The 18935-nt window shown below is 52.3% G+C and overlaps 1 protein-coding gene across 2 annotated transcripts; it reads left to right on the plus strand.

The window, feature by feature from the left end:
• Positions 1–2975: 2975 nt before the first annotated feature.
• TRIM72 (tripartite motif containing 72) lies at positions 2976–15129 on the plus strand. 2 transcript variants are annotated; one of them, XM_072942101.1, is made up of 7 exons: positions 2976–3196; positions 8407–8803; positions 11529–11624; positions 11713–11943; positions 12438–12460; positions 13252–13370; positions 14254–15129. In XM_072942101.1, the coding sequence occupies exons 2-7, from the start codon at positions 8414–8416 to the stop codon at positions 14829–14831; spliced, it is 1437 nt and encodes a 478-aa protein (XP_072798202.1). In that variant the 5' UTR covers positions 2976–3196; positions 8407–8413; the 3' UTR covers positions 14832–15129. The 2 variants fall into 2 exon arrangements, with proteins under 2 accessions (XP_072798202.1, XP_072798203.1); XM_072942102.1 differs by lacking the exon at positions 8407–8803 and having other exon boundaries at positions 14254–14831.
• Positions 15130–18935: the final 3806 nt, after the last annotated feature.

The raw sequence follows: 18935 nt of genomic DNA on the forward strand, positions 1-18935 counted from the left end.
TCTATGAACTCTCAACTTTGTCCCAGCCCATTGCCCTGGGGTGTACCCCCTTCGTTTCCATCCACTCCTGGCCATCGGGGGGCGCCCAGATCACTTTCTTCGGCGGGTCCGGGAGGTGGGACCCAAGAGACCAGGTGGAAAAGGGCTTGTGGGTGGTGCCTGCCTCTCCAGGCTTGCACTGCTTAGGACAGACCAGGAACCTAATTTATTGGAGCGCCAAGGCTTAGAATCTTTGAATTCTAGAACGCTGAAATCTCCATATTTTCCCAAAGCTTAGCATCCTCTCTCACATGTCCTAGAATCAGAACCATAGAATCCTAAGAGCCAGAACCATGTAGCTTCCCAAATTTCACATGGGAGAAATGAAGTGTGAAAAAGAGGGTAGGGATTAAGTGTATGTGCTCTCTCTCTGAGCCTGTTTCCTTATCTATAAAATGGGGATAATAACACTTCACTGAGCCACTTAGTAAATACACCAGCATAACATGGGCTACCTGATGGTGCCTGAAACCTTCCTGGGAGAGCCAGGATTTGGTTCCTGAGGAGCTGAAATCCTTGGAAAGTGATGACAAGAAACATTTGCAATGGTTGAGAAAATTGTCTATTGGAGGGAAAGTCATGGGTGGAGAGCTACTCTGGGGCTAGGGGGCTTGGCCCAGAAGAGCATTTGGAAGTTGGCATGGGTTGGCATTGGAAGCCAGACTGTGTCCAGAATCCTTAACTTGCTCTTAACATGGCTCTGAAGGCCCTGCTAGTCTGCTCCTCTGGACCTCACCCAGCCTTGCCTTGCACCACACCCTGCCCCGCCTCCATCTCTGAGTTCAACCACACTGGCCTCTCAGTTCCTCAAACGCTCCAGGCTCCTTTGCTTCTCCAAGCCTTTAAACATGCTGTTCCCTCAGCCTGGAGCTCTTTTCTCTCACTCTTTGCCTGACAAACTCTGGAAGCTTTAGGTCTTAAGTTAAATGCTGCTTCCTCTGGGAGACCAGGTTTAGAATCCCTCCAGTTCAAAACACCTACTTACTTGTAGCTCTCATAGCAATTGTGACTAAATTGTAACTAACTTTGTGAATTTGTTTAGCATCGGTCTTCCCTGACAGTCTGTAAATGTGCATGTCCAGATCATCGTTATATCTGTGGCATCCAGAAGAGTGCTGGGCCTGTAGCAGGTGCTCACTAAATCTTCATGGGATCAATAATGGATGAATGGGCCTTGCGGCTCAATGAGGATACCAGGAACTGAAGGTGTGCCTTCCATATAAGGAAGAGGCAGCTTCCAGAAGCAGAAAGACTGGACTGAAGCCATACAGTCTCGACTGAATCCCGAATCTCCTTCCTCGGTGGGTATTGGGAAGCCTTCCTTTTCCCCTCTCAGCTGGGTTGTAGCAATCACCTTTCCTTCTAGGGATGTGATCCTGACATTTCAGACATTCATTTCTTCACTGGGCATTCATCTCCCCACCACAGGATCCCCAGCATCAAGAGAGTGCCCGGGACATAGGAGGTGCTCAGTGAAGAACTGTTAAATGTAGGAATAACTGAGGCTGTGCTACCTGTAACATGTTTTCAAGGGCCCTGCTCCCCATCCTTGCGCATTTGCCCCATCCCGTCTGGGTCGTACTGTGTGTCAACATCCTTGGTCCCACAGCCAGTGTTCCCTGGCACATGGCTCTTTATTATTGTGCCTCGTCACTGGTCCTCATCCTTTCAGAATCTCCATTGTGTGTACTGTGGCCAGAAGGCTACATCTTCTTAGCCCACACATTGATCCTGTCCCTCCTCTGCTTAGAAAACTGTGACCCCTCAGGGCCCGCAGAATTAAGTCCAAGTGCCTTGGCTTGACCTTCAAGGCCCTTGCCAACTTTCTTGGCAGCACCTTCTACCCTGTTGGCCTCTGGACCTCTGCATATGTGGCACCTGCCTCTCTGCTTGGCCCCTTTTCCCTCCTGATCTGCTTGGGGATTTCCTGCCTGTTCTCCAACATGCATCAGGAGTCACATTTTTAAAGAAATAATAAAAATGTGAGCCCCTATTTATACAGGCTGTGATCCTTCACATGCATTTTTTCTAAGCCTTACAACAATCCCTTTGGTTTAGGAAATAGTAGCCCTATTTTACAAGGAACAAGGTTGAGGCTCAGAGAGGTTGAAGGATTTGCCCAAGGTCACAGAGTTGAGGGATCATACAGCTTGTCTGGCGAGCTCCTGAGTCTGTCCTCTGGATACTCTATGCTGTTGAGATTTCTAGCCTCTCTGCAAAATGAATTATTCCTTGGTCATGTCTGCCGGATATCCCTATGATGCCACAGTGTTTACCACCCCGTGAGTGTGTCTCTTCACTCTGCTTTTCCCACCAGACTGAGGACTCCTTGAGAAACCTTTCAGGTCCACAGCACCCATACAGGGCTTGGCACAGATCCAACTTTGAGAAGCCTTTATGGAATAACAAAAGTATCCTAGAATCTAGAATCATAGAAACCTGCTCCTTTCACATGTGTTAGAATCTTAGAAGCTTTGGGTGTTTGATCCCAATTTAAAAAACAATTGCCTGATTCAACGCCACAATGAGCAGGGATCCCCTTGGCCATATATATGGCCACCATTTGACTGCATCTCTTGAATGCTTGTTCAGATGGGGTGGCCTTGGCCTTGAGTGAAACCGAAGTCACACGTTTCCATGGAAATCTTGGGGCTGTAGGAAATTGCACTTGGGAGACTGTCTCATGACTCAGAGGAGGAGATGGGCTTCCTGGAGGAGAGGGAGCTGAGTACGTGTGTCATGCTGTGACGCAGTGCCCCTTTCCTTGTTCCTGTGAATCACCACCCAGGACCCTTCCTCTTGGGGGCCCAGCTTTCCCCTGGCATCTGACCCCAGTCACATTCCTGCTCACACACGTTCAGACTGAGACAAGATCTTGGCTGTGATTTTTCACCTGATGTCACTTCAGAGCAAGCACCAGCACTTCAGTGTGATGTCACAGGGAGGGAAGGGACAAGGAGCTGACAGTGCAGGCGCGTCCGCTCATAGAAGTGGAAGCCTCAATCCTGCAGAGGTTTCGGGCCAGAAGTCAGTGAGGACAAGTGACATATATTTGGCAGGTGAATGTGCTCCAAGAGCACACTGGAGCCTCTGAACTCAGAAAGGAACAACGTTTTTGAAGAATCTATTTTATTTTAAAAAGATGCCCAATCTCATGGTAAGTGCCACGGGAGGCTAATAAGAGTAACCACAGTTTCCGGCTTTTGAATGTACTAGATTCCAGGCACTATGATAAGCACTCAACGTGCACAGTCTCATTTAATTCTGCCAACAACCCTGTGGGGTATGTATGTGTGTTATTCCACCTTACTGAGGAGAAAGCTGTAGTTTTCAGAAATTACTCTGGAAGCCCGCACTGGCAGTAAATGAGGAAATTCAGATCGAAGCATCTGACTCTGGGTCCCAAATTCCAACCTATGTCCTAGAAACCCACTCTCTGTCTTCAAGAACGGACAAATGGCTCGGTAATGTATACGGAAATGTGTGCCTCCTCCAGGCTGTCCGCACACACCCTTAGGAGGGCAGATGTTGCAATAATAGCAACAATAGTATTAACTTCCTCCTCTTTGCAGAATGCTCTAGAACTCACAATATAGAAGATTGTGGAATAGTGGGGAGTGCAGGAGATGAGGGGTATCACACCCACTCAGATTCTACTCCCAGACCCTCTACCTCCTAGCTTGTGACTTGGGGAGGTCACAGCCCTTCTCTGGGGACTGCATCCTGTGTCAATAATGCACTCACATCACCAGCCACAGGGAATTGGTGCCCTGAGAAGGGCAGCAACTTGTCCAGGGTACCCCAGGGAGGTAAGCTCAGAGCCAGCTCATTCCTGGAGACCGCAGTGCAGCTTCACCCCTGGAGAAGAGGGGAATAGGAACCTTGGGCAGCTCTCCGGGAAGCCATGGTAATCCCTTCTACTTTGACCCTCTTTTCTGGGGGTAGTACTCAGAGTTCTGAGCTTTGATCCCTGGCAGGAAAGAACTTCCAAGTCTCACCTCAGGCCCACCTTTGGTCCCTGGACTAGACCAGAGTGGTTGGTGGTAAGATGCTTCCCGGGTGTGACCTACCACCGTCCACCCTCCCCAAAATAACTCTGCTGGAGACAGATTGCACTTCCCAGGGCCAGAAGGACCATAGACTGCCAGGACTTTGGGCAAGTCACTTAATCTCTTTGTGCCTCATGGCTTCCTGATAAGATAGGAACAATGATGGGGGTTATTAAGAGGTTCTGAGGTTATAAATGGATTAAGAATTATGAAGTGCTTGAAACAGACCTGGCAGCATCTGGTAGGTGCTTTTGTTATTGTTAAAGTTTCTTAGCCTCAGTTTCCCAGTCTGTGAAATGCGGATGATGTTATTGAATTTACAGGGCTGTAGGGAAGATTCATTGGAACAATTGGTAGTAATAATATCACTATCAACATTTATTGAATATTTTCTATGAGCCTGGCATTGTGCTAAAAGCTTTATAGGGATTATCTTATTGAATCTTCATAACAATCCAATAATCTTGAGAATAATCCTGACATCATCCCCACTTTACAGATGAGAAAATCAGGTTAAGTGACTTGCCCAAGGTCACACAACGAGGAAAGAGCAGAGACAAGATTTGAACCTAGTGGTGGTAGTCACCACTTCCAAAGCCCTTGGGTGCCAGCACACTGTCCCTGGTGTTGATTTAGTATATTATCTAGTTTCATCCTCATAACAGCCTTACAGGGATGGCATCATTATGTCTACCTATCCTTATATTGTAGTTGAAGATGCTGAAGCCCAGAAAAACAAGTGGTCTTCCTGGGGGCACCAGTAGGAGCTTGTGGCACCAGCATTCAGGACCTGCCTCTGCAGTGGCCCTGACTGGGGGGTTTCTGGCTTCTATTTGCATTTACCCAGTAGGAGGAGTTCTCACCTCCCACGCACTTATCACCCCAGCTGTTAGGAAGCTCTCCTTAGGAGAAGCTGAAATCTGCTCCCTCTGAGCTCCAGGCCCGAGGGACCTCACAGATCTCTGTCTTAGGGTCAGCAACACTAGTCCTCACCCCTTCTCCCCTGGGCATGGTTTCAGGCCCCTTCTCGTCCTCCAACCTGCTGTAGATGATCAGTGTCCCTTCTTGGGTCGGAGGTCAGACCTGGCTCATCTACAATAAGGGATTGAGTTGACTGTCACCTCCCTGTCCTGGGCACCCACTCCTAGTGACCAAAACCTTCAGCCCTAGCCTGGCAGAGGTGGAAACTTCAGGTGAGATCTACATTCGGATGCTGACTTTTTGAGCTGAAGTGAAGTGGCTTGTGGTTTCAGAGACCAAATCCAGATGTGCTCTCATCCCCAACCCTCTCCTGTTTGGGACAATCGACCTCTGGATTTCTCAGGGTTCCGATAAAAAGCCCTACCTTCCTGAGACTCTTCACATAGCCAGGATAGTTAATTGCTCTAATCCCAAAGAATAATAAAACTTCTCTTATCTCTTCCTGAGAGGCCCAAGTGATTACAGCCTGAACAAAGTTTCTAGGTTAAGCCCCCGAGGTGCCAGGAAGCATGGAACAGCTTCCTAAGAGAATCAGCATGCAGTACGGAAAACTTCAAGCATTTAAGAAGGAATGAGCCCCAGAGCTTGGAAACAAGTTGTAGAAGTAGAGACTTGCTAGGAGCTACCTGGCTGGCTTTTGGGGAGAGTCATTTACCAAAAAGTTGGAGTAAGGAGACCTTTGTCGGGTGGGGTGCGGATCCTACAGGATGTCAGGTGGGGCCAGGTCTTGGTGCCAATGACCCAAGCAAGATGTTAGCCTCCAGGACGGAGGGTTCACACAGACGAATACTTCCTGATGCCACTGCGTGTATGTCCCTAGGGTGAGCCATGGCAATCCACCACCTCCCCAGGAGATCCTCCCAGATCAGCAGGTGATAAATTGCAATTTATATTCACTAATATTGAGCGTAAGCATCCTGAGAGCCCATTTACATTTTCCCTGTGCCTAAATGCAGCCAGGGACCGTGAAGTGTGAGACAGTGCTCCTCATCTTTAATGCCCAGCAGAATTTCAAGAAAATGTTAGGAAGACCAACAATTTTTTGCCTTTTCTTGCCAATGTTCAGAAAGCTTTTGCTGCCATGGTTTTTAATTAATGTGTAAATAATATATAAAAACCATTATACCCTATCGTGTATCTCTTTTAAAAAAAGATCTCATTATTCATTATTTGTCTATAATCTGTATTTTTGTAACATTTTGTGTGCTGTATTTCTTTAAATTATTTTAATTAAAATTTTAGGAAAGAAAAAAAATGAGGGGAGGGGGACAGCTGCCTCCTTCTCTTTTATAAGCAGGGAAAATAACTTTTCCTCATTTCTCACCTGTGGGATGCAGGCTACTCTTATAGGACAATTGACCCGGCTCTCTTGGAATCATCCTAGTATACGGGGAGGGGGGCAAAATATTTACTATTTACTGTGAGGTATTAAATAAGAATCCTGTCTCTGATCCAGAACACCTCGTGTGCACATTTGGAATAAAATTAATAAAAATGATCATAAGAAACCCAAGAGAGAGGCAAAGAGAGGGTCCAAAGGGCAATTTAAGAGACTGAAACAGAAACAAAAACTCAAACTAAGAGAGGCAGAGAGTGGTGGAGGGAGAAATGAACAAATCCAGGAAAAGGCTGAGGGATTGTGACTGAGAGGCAGAAGAGAAGCACCAAGTGAGTTTGTGTGTTTACTCATTCATCGAGCATTTATTGAGCACCTGCTGTGTGCCACACACTTTATTTGAAGTTGGAGACAAACAGTGAACAAGATTTATGTTCCGGTAGGAGGAGACAGACAAGAAACCAACAAGTAAAATATCTCATGTGTCAGATAGTGATAAATGTTATGAAAAAAAATAAAGCAGGGCAGGGAGATGTGAGATTTAAAATCAGGGAGTTAGGAAAAGCCTCAGTGAGAAAGTGACACAGGGTAGAAAGATCTGAGGGAGGTGAGGGAGGGAGGCATGCAATACTGGGTCTGAGATGGTGTTCCAGGCAGAGGGAGTGGGAGTGCAAAGGCCAAGGTTGGAGTGAACAGGGGGAGGGGTGAGTGATGATGGCCTGTGAGGACTTTGGTTTTTATGCTGAATGAGATTTAAATTGAGATGTAAGGGGTAAGCATGCAGGAAGGCTTGAGGCTTCCAGGGCGATACTGGACTGCAGGCTTTGGATTCAGTTCATTTATTTGTTCAACTTTCCCTCTGTCATTCATTTTCCAAGGACTTAGGGAGGCCCACTTTGTCCCAGGGCTTATGCTGAGCACCCGATAGACCAACAGGAAAAAGACTCTCCCCTCAACCCTGCAGGAAGAAAAGCTTTCAGGGTTGGGGAAGTCCTGTCCTCTTGCAGTTGGAGATAATACTGCCAGTGTGAACTTGGGGAGCCTTAAGCTTGGGGAAAAAGTGGGTGACAAGCTAGGGAGGGGGCTATGGGCAGGGAAGGAGGGGCTGGAGAATGCGGAACTGGGGGACAAAGGGAAACTCCCTCCAATCATGCTTCTGTCTTTTCCATGGTATGAGAGGCCCTGTCTCTCTGCTGGATCTGAGCTCTGGCTCCAGGCTGGGCAGGGGAGAGGACAGTGGGATGGGCCAGGACAGGTGGCCTTGACATGTGATGCTTCTCCGCTGACCACTCAGTCCTCACTTTTAGAACGGTTTCCAGAAATGATGGGAGGGGATGGGCAGGGCAGCTAAATATAGTGCTGAGGCCAGGGCTCAGTCTGGGAGGGTCTGTCTGCTATTCACTGGGCACCCATCACCCGTGGTGTCCCCTGTCCTTGCTCTGAGCTTGCTGTTTGCCTCTTGCCTGTCTTCAGGCACAGCTCTGATCCCTCTTCGGTTAGGCCTGACCTTGACTGGGCCTCTTGGGAGTCTCTTTTTGCTTAAGATCTCCAATCAGACCTGTAAGTCCCGTGGGTCCTGTGGGCCTGGGGGTATGGGGGAGGGGAGGGCTGTGGGTACTGCAGCGGTGAGAGGAAGGTAGGGGGCAGGTGTTCTGGTGAATTTGGGGTTAGGGCTGAGGCCCGGGGCAAAGTCACGAGAAGGACAGTGGATAAGACCTGTTTGCAACCCAGCCTTGTGCTTAGGAACCAGGATTGAGACCAGGCCCCTGACAGGGGCTATTTTGGGGGCTGGGGCTGAAAACTGCAGTTGAGGCTCCTTTGGGACTGAGAGGGAGTCTGCTCTTCCTCCTTGGCCAGAACCAGAGTCCTTTTCTGTATGAGATGAGAGGCCTTTATAGGAAGGGGCAACTCCCTTCGGGACTGCAGACCCGGACTGGGGCTGAGGCTGGGCCCGGACTGTGGCCCCGCTGAGCTTCTCCGACTGACCCCTCCTCCCTCCAGGCCTGCCATGTCGGCTGCGCCCGGCCTCCTGCACCAGGAGCTGTCCTGTCCGCTGTGCCTGCAGCTGTTCGACGCGCCTGTGACGGCCGAGTGCGGCCACAGCTTCTGTCGCGCCTGCCTGAACCGCGTGGCAGGGGAGCCCGCGGCGGACGGCACGGTGCTGTGCCCGAGCTGTCAGGCACCCACGCGGCCGCAGGCGCTCAGCACCAACCAGCAGCTGGCGCGTCTGGTGGAGGGGCTGGCGCAGGTGCCGCAGGGCCACTGCGAGGAGCACCTAGACCCGCTCAGCATCTACTGCGAGCAGGACCGCGCGCTCGTGTGCGGCGTGTGCGCGTCGCTCGGTTCTCACCGCGGCCACCGCCTGCTGCCCGCCGCCGAAGCCCATGCACGCCTCAAGGTGCGGGCCCTGGGGTGCCTCCTGCGGGGGCGGGGTTGGATGGGATTTTTGGACGGGTCGCGGCCGGCCCCATCCGGGGCCTGGCCAATCCGGAGGTTGCTGCCTTGACTTTGCATCCGAGCTTCAGGGACCAGGATGCCTGGAGTTGCAGGGGACGCGGGTGGGGCCCGGCGGCTAGGGAACTGGGGGCTGATGAGCTGAAGACAGAGTCTGGTGGAGACCCGAGACTTGAAGAGGTGCGCAGGGACGGGCCCTGGAGGCATGGGCGCAGCCGCTGGAGTGTGCCTGGAGATGCGGAGGGCGCAGCTACAGAGCTGAGTCTGCGGATCTGGGGGCCGAGCCGAAGACTGAGTCGGTGCCCGCGGCCCAGGGGCTCAGGCTCCGCTGCTGGGCGTAGGTCAGGGTAAGGGGCTGGGCTGGCCGAGGCTGCTCAGCTGCTGGGCGGTAGCCCTCGCGCCCCTGGAGCCACGGAGCATTGTGTGGGCGTGATGTTACCATATGGGGCCTAACCCGGGAGGCCAGGGCACGCACCTCTGTGCGCAGGCCCAGGTTGGCACCAAGACCCAAGTTCAGGCTGTTTTTCTAGTTGGAGCCGGAAGTTCCGAACACTTCCAGTGCCCGCACACACCTGTGCGTGCCCCGAGGTTTGCGATCCCCATGGGTGCCCACCAGACACCCAGACACTGGCAAATGGAGACGCAGGTACCCAGGCTCGGCCTTGTCATGTGTGGCAAATCACACGCATGTAGCTGCGGGAGGGTATGTGTCTACACAGGCCCAAGGAGATCTGTCATGAAGCATTTATAGGAAGAGTAAACGACAGGTGCAGGGGCGGGAGGAGGAGGAGTCTGGAGGCATGGAGCAGTTCTCAGTTCCTGCGGTGGAGAAGCTGCCATCATCTTCTCGCAATTGCTGCTGTGCTTCAGGAGTGGGGATGGGGCAGGGAGGGGACTTCTGTGAGTTACTTTTGCCCACAAACTGCATTGCACTGCACTTCTCATTGGCCCCCAGATTCTTGTCCTTAGGCTGGCATTTGAGGCCCTCAGACTCCCCCCAGGGACCCAGCCTCACGGTCCCTCTGACTCCAGCCTTGCCAGTCTAGCCGGGTGCTGGCTGGTGGTCTCCTAGCCCAGCGCAGGCACCTCCTCCTCCCAGGAGCCCTGCCTGCCCAGGCTCACCTCTGCTGATAACCCCAGAACTCCCAACCTTGTCCATTTTTAATCTGCTAAGAGACAGCAGAGTCCGTGAAATGGGATGGGGCACCAAGTGGGCCAGGAGCCTTGCGGGGGCAGGTGGGTGGGATAGAGTCTGTCAGGGTCTGCATCAGCCCAGCTCTAAGCCTCAGGAAGGGGCTAGCTGGAGGTCTGAAGTGGGGATCTCTGAAAGGAGACTAAAGGAGGAGGGGGCAGGAAAGCTGGGGCAGGACTGGATGCCAAGGTCCTTGGTGAGGAAGAAGGGCTGGCTCCAGAGACCTCGTGCCAAGATTTGAGTGGTTGAATGGGATCTGCTGGCACATGGGGCTCGCGGCCCCCTGAAGCCGTGCTGCCTCCTCCTGTGTGCCTGTGTCTTGAGCAAGACTGCCATGAGCTCAGTACCTGCACTGTAGTCCTCGCACCCCACCCCTGCCTGCCCTCCATGGGATGTTCCAAAAGCCTTTGCCTAGCCACAAACTTTTTGAGCTCATCTGTGGTCTTGAGGTTCTCCCGGGCCTCCAGGATGGCATCGTGCTTGGTCCCCATGGCTCAGCCCTGTCACCCATGAACCTCGGATGGCTGAGAGCCACCGGGCCCACCCTGTCCTGCAGCAGATGGGGCTGTCGCCCTGGAGGATGTCTCCTTGGGGAGGAGACTGACCTGGCTTCTGGCCATGGGAGCCCTTCGTCCAATTCTGTGGCTCCCACGGAGGCAGGTGAAGGGACTCATCAGCAAACAGTGCTTAGAGGGTCTTCTAGTTTCACTAAGTGGGAGCAGGGAGGGAGCAGCCAATTTGTCAGAACCACAGGTGATGTGGAGATGACTGTTCCCATTTTGCAGAAGAGGAAACTGAGGTTGGAAGCCATGGAGGCAGGACTGGAAACATCTGATTCCAGGGCCGTACACCTCCCAGCAGAGTGACTTTAGCTGGAGGTATTCGGAACTCCCCTACACCTGCCTTTTGAGAGTCAAACTGACAGACCTAGGGTAGGAGCTGGCCCAGATATGTTTGGTTTGTCCATGCAGAAGATATTTTTATTAAATTGCCTACCCCCAGAGACTACCGGTGTGCAGGGAACATTTTGCTAAGGGTCTGCTTTTAGGTATAGGGTGAAACCCAGGAATAGGGGGAGGCTGCATTTTTTCTTTACACATCCTATGCTAACCCCAGAAGCCTACTGTGTGCCAAGCCCTTACCCCTCTGGTGGAGGGGACCAGGCTGCATTTGTGTTTGTCATCTTCACAAAGACCTGTTCTGGAGGGCTGCTTGCTGAAGGGATGGAATCAGGGAAGGCAAAGCGAGGGAGGACTTACCTACGTAGACAATGGGAGATGAGGCATTTGAGCCATCAGGATCAGTACTGACAAGGGCTTCTGACCAGTGAGTGTATCTGGGGAGTGGTAGGATGTCAGCCTGGCTGGAAGAGGAGCAGGCGTGGAGGCTGAGCCCGAGGGAGCAGGTTAATGTGGGAGGTATGGGTTAAGGTGGGGGAGGTGGTAGCAAGGTCACTTCTTTATGTCTTGCCCCCCAGACACAGCTCCCACAGCAGAAGCTGCAGCTGCAGGAGGCATGCATGAGAAAGGAGAAGAGTGTGGCCGTGCTGGAGCATCAGCTGGCGGAGGTGGAGGTGAGGGGCTTAGCATGGAAGAGCCTGGGAACTGGGAGTCCAGGCTGGGGGTCCCCAGCTAAATGCTTTTGCCTATGTGCCCCCACAGGAGACAGTACGTCAGTTCCGGGGGGCAGTGGGGGAGCAGCTGGGCAAGATGCGGTTGTTCCTGGCTGCACTGGAGGGCTCCTTGGACCGCGAAGCAGAGCGTGTGCGGGGTGAGGCAGGGGTCGCCTTGCGCCGGGAGCTGGGGAGCCTGAACTCTTACCTGGAGCAGCTGCGGCAGATGGAGAAGGTGCTGGAGGAGGTGGCAGACAAGCCACAGACTGAGTTCCTCATGGTGAGCACTGGACGGCTTCCCTTTCTGCCCCTCAGCCAGGGTTCAGGCTTCAGAGACCTCATTCCATTGTCAGACAAGGACCTGAGGTCCAGAGAGGGGCAGGGGTGAGCCAGGATCACACCCGGAGGAGGGGTGTGCCCCAAGATGGCCGTTAACGGTTCTTTAGGTTGGGCACTGCACAAAGACACTATAAGTGAGCACCATTCATACCACAGATGTTGTAGGTTTGCCTATTTCTTAGGACAATTTTTTACCAGATTGAATTAGTTTCTTGAGGAAGAGGGTGCCTTTTTTTTTTTTCCTCTTCTAGTTCACACAGAGGTAAAGGTAGAGGGTAGCTTTGAATTCTGGGTTTCTTTTGTCTTTTCTGATTTTTTCTGACCCTATCCTCAGCCTTTCTGGTGGTCTGCCCCATCCTCAGAAGTCCCTAGTGTCCCACCTCCTCCACCTTGCCCCACCTATATCATCTCCATTCTCTTTTTTTGTCTTTCCAGAAATACTGCCTGGTGACCAGCAGGTGAGATCAACCTGGCCCTGCCCCCTTTCTCACTTGCCCTTGTCTTCCCGGGACACTGGCTGGCTCACCCTCTACTCCCATTCAGTCCACTGTGATTCCCCTGCATTTCGTGTGCAACATAGAAACCTGATTTGTCCTTCTCCTCAGGGACCTCCCAGACTGGTGTTGGAGACAGACGTGGGCAGGGACACAGGCATCACTGTGTGCTCAGTACTGCCGTGGGGGAAAGAGGGTGGCCAGGGCAGGCTTCCCAGAGGTGTACACCTTAGAGTTGGATGATGAAGAAATGAACGGGAGATAGCTAGGTAAATAGCTGGTGGAAGAGCATTGCAGGCAGAGGGAATAGCAAGTGCAAAGACTGATAAGAGTGAAGGAAGATGAAGCTGGTGTGGCAGGAGGGGCCAGACTGTGAAAGGTTGGAGGAGCTGGACCTTAACCCAACAGATTTTTTTAAAAAATGTGATAAAATATACATAACATAAAATTGACCATCTTAGTTACTTTATAGTAACTAAATGTACTTTTTAGTACATTTTAAGTTCAGCAGCACTAAGTACATTCACATTGTTGTGCAACCATCACCACCATCCATCTCCACAACTTTTTCATCTTTCCAAACTGAAACACCAACAGAAGAGTTTTAAGCCAGGGTGTAATGGAGGAGATTCTGGAACTCCACCCCAGCCCCGTCCCCCTCTCTTCTGGGGACTGCCTCTTGCCCTGGCCCCACTGGTGCCTCCTCCTCCAGGAAGTCCCTTTGCAGACATCTCCCCCTACCTCCTCACCTCCAGGCTGCAGAAGATCCTGGCAGAGTCACCACCCCCTGCCCGTTTGGACATCCAGCTGCCTGTCATCTCAGATGACTTCAAATTCCAGGTGTGGAGGAAGATGTTCCGAGCCCTGATGCCAGGTATGGGGAGGGGCTCACCTGGGGGTTTTGTGTTTGTAACTGTATGGTTGATGGGAGGCCCCAGCTACATACAGAGAGGCCTCCCAATCCCAACTTTCCCCCTGGCGTTTCCCTGCATCCTTGTAACTTGTGCTTGGAGAAGGGCCTTGGAGGGCATGGGGTCTCCAGGTGGGTGACCGGCGTGGAGAGGACACCGCTTACTGAAAGAGTGCTGCTGCTGACGGCAGCAGGGGAAGCTGGGACCTGGGTTGGAGCCCTGCGTGAGCCGTGGCCAGTCCCTGCTCCTGCTGGACTGTGGAGATGATAATCTCTGCTAATGGGGGTGCTGAGGACCTGCAGAGCTGGAACCCTGGGGTCAGGGACTGACTTGTGGCTGCGGCTGTGGAGGCCCAAGGGTTCAGCCTCCTTTCCCCAAGAGCTAGAGCTCACTGGGGCGCTACAGGTTACAGAGCACCGGGACATGCACACATGGCTGGTGCAGCCCTCACTGGTGGGAATGGAGGGATCTCTGTTTTATCCAAAAGAAGACTAAGGCCCAGAGACTGGATCAAGACTGATGGAGGTCACACAGCGGAGTGAGGTAGGGACTGACCTAGGACAGGTTTCTCGCTTGTCTCTTGCTCTGGGGCTTTAGATGGCGAATTACACGCCTTGTATCAACTTAATCCTTTCTCCCCACAACACTGGAAGGAGGCAGTTATGGCCTGGATTTACAGCTGAAGCCCAGGGAGGTGTGGTCTTAGGCCCAAGCCAGTAAGCAGAGAGGGGCTCACTTCCCAGGGGTGCTGGGAGGATTGGAGGAGAACAGCCTGGCCCGCAGGTGGGTTGGGAGCAGGCTTGGGGGAGCCAAAGACGCAGTGGCCTGACCCTTCTCCCTCGGCAGCGCTGCAGGAGCTGACCTTCGACCCGAGCACGGCCCACCCGAGCCTGGTGCTGTCCGCCTCCGGCCGCCGCGTGGAGTGCTCGGAGCAGAAGCCGCCGCCGGCTGGAGACGACCCGTGCCAGTTCGACAAGGCGGTGGCGGTGGTGACGCACCAGCTGCTCTCCGAGGGCGAGCACTACTGGGAGGTGGAGGTGGGCGACAAGCCGCGCTGGGCCCTGGGCGTGATCTCGGCGCAGGCCGGTCGCCGCGGCCGGCTGCACGCCGTGCCTTCGCAGGGCTTCTGGCTGCTCGGGCTGCGCGACGCCAAGATCCTGGAGGCTCACGTGGAAGCCAAGGAGCCGCGCGCGCTGCGCACCCCGGAGAGGCGGCCGACGCGCATCGGGATCTACCTAAGCTTCGGCGACGGCGTCCTCTCCTTCTACGACGCCAGCGACGCCGACGCGCTCGAGCTGCTCTTTGCCTTCCACGAGCGCCTGCCCGGGCCCGTGTACCCCTTCTTCGACGTGTGCTGGCACGACAAGGGCAAGAACGCTCAGCCGCTGCTGCTCGTGGGGCCTGACAGCGGCGGGGAGGCCTGAGCCGCCTGTCGGGTTGGGGAGGGGTGCGGGGTCCTGCCCGCCTGGCAGGAGACGGGGTCAGGGGGGCCAGCGTGGAAGGCAGGGCCAAGGGGGTTGGGGACGGGGGACTCCAAGCGTTCTGAGAAGTTGGGGGTTGGCATGAACAGGGACTGCCAGCAAGGGGTTGGGGTGGTGGCAGGGAAAGGGGGATCTGATGTCAGGTCAGTGGGGGACTCGGGTTTGGGAACCAGGGGGCCAGGGGTTCCAGGAAGAAGGAGGTGGGGTGGGGGAAGGGAAAGAGGCGCGGGTCTGGGGAGGACTGAGGGGAGGAGCAGGAGAACTCAGTACAGTAAGGAGACCCTGCAGCCTCCCACTCCCCTCTGCCGTGGGGGCCTCAGGTGGGGTCCAGACTCACCATACAGAAAGGCCTTCCGCTGGGTGATGATCCTCCAACTTGATCGTGCATCAGAATTGCCTCTTCAAATCACCTAGCAGTGACCTGTTAAAGCACGGATTGCTGAGTTCCTGATTCCATAGGTCAGGTGCAGGCCCCAAATTCGCCAACAAGTTCCCGGGTGCTGCTCATGTTGTAGGTCACAAGCAGGCTCCCACCTGAGAAACTGCTGACCTAGCCATCATCTGTTCAGTCAGATCTCGGTGGTACAGAGTCAGTTATCACAGAGCCACCAGGCACAGAAAACCCAAAATATAGTCCTTCATTCAACAGCCATTTAAAAACTGCCAGAGCCTGTGCTGGGTGAATAAACTGACCCCCAACTGATTGCCCTTGGCCTCTGGAATATGTTCACTGAGTGTCTCGGACTTGGAGGAAATCCTCCTAGTTCCCAACCAAGAGAAAGACTCTGATGCCAGCCCCACCCTGGGCCTGCTGCTTGTGGAGGATGGAGGGCTCCCTGCCTCATTGACATGCTCCTCCCCCGGTTGGCTCATCGCGGCTTACTTGCTGGTTCACACCTTTGGTTTTAGCTCAATGGCCCATTTCTTGGGCTCTTGAGTAACCATTGAGGCCAGGAGCAAGAGTCCCTCTTCCCTGGAGGGAGAGGCTTTTGGGGATTCAGGCTGGTGGGATGGAGGTTGCTGCCCCTCCCATTCTAAGGGAGGGTGAAGGCCTGGGGCCATTTGCCATCACCAGCGGGGATGCTGATGTGTGAAAAGGTCTGGTGCCAACGTGGGAGTTTTCCTGTGCGGATGGGGTGGAGAGAAAGAAGGATTATGGGCAGGGTAGAAAGACCTCAAGGTCTGGCTGGGGGTGCACTCCTGGCTGTGTCTCCCAGGGGAGGTCCTGTGGCACCCTGGCTCTTCTGAGACACAGAAGAGAGGTTTAATTTGAGAAGCTCTTTCATGCTAGGAAATAAAACCGTAAAGGAAAAGGGTTATTTGGTTGTAAAATCCAGCAGCATTAATAAAAGCGATTATATTCTGACCCCTTCCTCATTAAATCTGTATGAGGAGACAAAGGACCTGTTGCTAAGCAGTGACCTCTCATTGTCTGCCCAGCCTTTGGTCTTGACCTGTCAAACCTTTCTGAAAACCCAAGTGTGGTCGTGGGATTCAGTTGCTCAGAACTTTTCAACAATTCCTGGCTGCTGGCAGGAGGAAGCCCGAGCCTTCGGGCACCCTGCTACCCTCCGGCCTCATCTGTGCCTTATGCACACATACGTCTACACTCTGGCCCTACAGAACTCTTGGGGTCCTTGCACCCCCCATCACACAACTCTCTGCTAGGAATGCCTTTTCCCTCCCACTCATCCTACAAGATCCTCCTGAAACCTCACACTTCTTATCCTCTTTGGAGCCCAGCACCTCCTTCCAGCCACTGCACTGAATCCTCATCATGGGTGTCTGGGGGAGGGGTGGTGGTGCCCAAAGGCCCCCGGCCCCTTTTTGAGGAAATGGTACTCTGAAAAGCAGATGCCAAGACAGGATTAAATGTGCAAGGATTTTTTTGAGGGGAAGACACACCTGTGTGAGAACATGGGGCTGTCAGATTGTGAGGTCCATTCGATCCCGAGTGGAGGCGAGAGGGAGGGAAGGTTGCGTGGATGTGTCCTCGACTGTTGTGGGCACTCCTCCAGAGAGCTGCCCTCTGTGAGGAGCCCTGCGTGTCCCTGGACCGGGCCTGCCTTTGGGTCTTTGCCAGGCTCGGCCATTGGCCAGGAGCAGCCTGCCAGAGCTGGGCTCAGCACAGATACAGGGACGGGTTTCACATCTCTTCAGCTGCTGCTTCATGTGTTGGAGTTATATGGGGAAACTTTCTTTTATTGGAGTTACAGCAGGAAATTTCCTTTTCATAGCCTCCACAGATTCTTTCTGCGTGGCTTGAGCTTTGTGCATTGAGGGGAATGACACGGTGACCTTGCCCCTGGCTGACTGAGTGAGAGACAGCATCCCTGAGCCAAAGGCAGTCATGTGGCAAGTTTATGGGAACCTCTGCCTGATCAGGATGTTCCTTGCTAGATGCGGGCCGCCTGGTCCAGCCATAACTTTCCTGGCGGTGTAGGAAGGTGAGATGGGAACAGAGATGTGGATCCCTCCAGCAAAGAATCAAAATCTCCTCCTTTAGTACTTGCCCCTCGTGGAGACTATGGGAACCCAGCGCAACTGGCTGCAGAGAGGTTTCCTGTGCTTCCTGACTTCCCCATGTGCACGAACAAACTGTCACCTGCCAGGGCCAGGCTGAACCACAAGCAAAACCACTTACCGAGAGCTTGTTATATGTCAGGGACTTTATATTCCATATCTCACTTCTCTCTCTTATCCTCACAACCCTTGGCCTGATGCTAGGCTCGCTTGCCGTGAAGGATGGACCATGGGTGCACAGTGCATCCTGGAGCAGCATCTTTAGACCAAGATTCTTCTTGATAATGAAGGCAGTGGTGGGAAAGTTGTATAAGTCAACCAATAAGTTGATTAAAAATATCATGTTCATATCAAAAGAAACAAATTATGGGGTCCAGAATTTACATGAATCTTTGGGATTAAACAGATGTCCAGAAAGTTTTGCACTGGTGATGGCTGTTTGGAATCTAGACTTTCAGATCCTTAGGGATATGAGTTCTTAAAATTATTTTAAAAATTTGAAAAATAGTGCATGAATATACTTAATATTTTACAAGGGGCAAGTTCTCTGACCAGGCTCCCAAATCCTAATTTCTTCTCTTCTTCTCTCATCAGAAATAATCCCTGTTGTCTGTATGGGGGGTAGTTTTCCAGTACTTTCTGTACAGATATGTGTCCCACAGAAAATATATTATACTGTTTTTCTTTCTGTATAAATGATGCCATACTCTGTATGAATATGACATTATTCTATATATTCTGCAACATGCTTTTTTCATTCAGTCATACAGTCAGGAGATCTGTCCATGTTACTTTACAGAGTGTACCTTCTTTTTAACTAAGATATTTCTAACTGGAGTTTGAACCTTGGACCCTAGCTTGTTTAGAACCTCTAGGGTTCAATGAAAGCACACCTTACACAGGTCGTGCTTCAGGATGGTACAGAGTGCTTTCAAATCATCTGTGCTGATACTCCTGGAGGACTGGGGGGAAATTGGACTTTTGTCTCCATCTTACTAGAGAAAACTGATAGATGGTGCCAGACTTGGAGCCCAAGTCTGTTTCTCTCCAAATCCTGGCCTTTCTTCATCTGGTCCCCCACACAGTCATTATTTAACCCTCATCTTAAAAGAAATCTGAAGAAGTTTCAGAGGGAGGGATGTGACAGGGACTTTGAAGTCCTTAGAAAGAATACTGTGCTTATGGAATTGAAGGTAATCATAGCCAACCTAAGCTGTTGCTACTGGTTTAGGGGCTTTTTCCTGAGAATAGAGTCTGAGCAGAGAATAGAAGAAGGCTGGGTGGAGCCGGGAGTTTCAGGAAAGGACTCAAGAGCCAGGAAATACCCCTTGTTCAGTTGCCCAAGGCCTGGATGAATGTATAGAAACAATTTCCTCTGTGTAGATGTGTTTTCTTTTCCTTCAAACCATCATGAGACTTTGTGAACCAAATAGTATGAGATATAATGTCAAAGAGTTTTTAGTGAAATGGGACATACTCATGATATAAGTGAGAGATAACAAAAAAAAATGTTATCTCAAATGA

This window comes from Vicugna pacos, chromosome 18, assembly GCF_048564905.1.
Source record: "Vicugna pacos chromosome 18, VicPac4, whole genome shotgun sequence".
In the NCBI taxonomy this organism is placed as follows: domain Eukaryota; kingdom Metazoa; phylum Chordata; class Mammalia; order Artiodactyla; family Camelidae; genus Vicugna; species Vicugna pacos.

What these genes read in the sequence shown, in the direction of transcription:
- TRIM72 (XM_072942101.1), top strand. Translation starts at nt 8,414, where the DNA reads ATGTCGGCTGCGCCCGGCCTCCTGCACCAGGAGCTGTCCTGTCCGCTG. An exon ending in AAGCCCATGCACGCCTCAAG is followed by an intron (nt 8,804 to 11,528) that starts GTGCGGGCCCTG and finishes CTTGCCCCCCAG; the next exon opens with ACACAGCTCCCACAGCAGAA. An exon ending in CACAGACTGAGTTCCTCATG is followed by an intron (nt 11,944 to 12,437) that starts GTGAGCACTGGA and finishes TTGTCTTTCCAG; the next exon opens with AAATACTGCCTGGTGACCAG.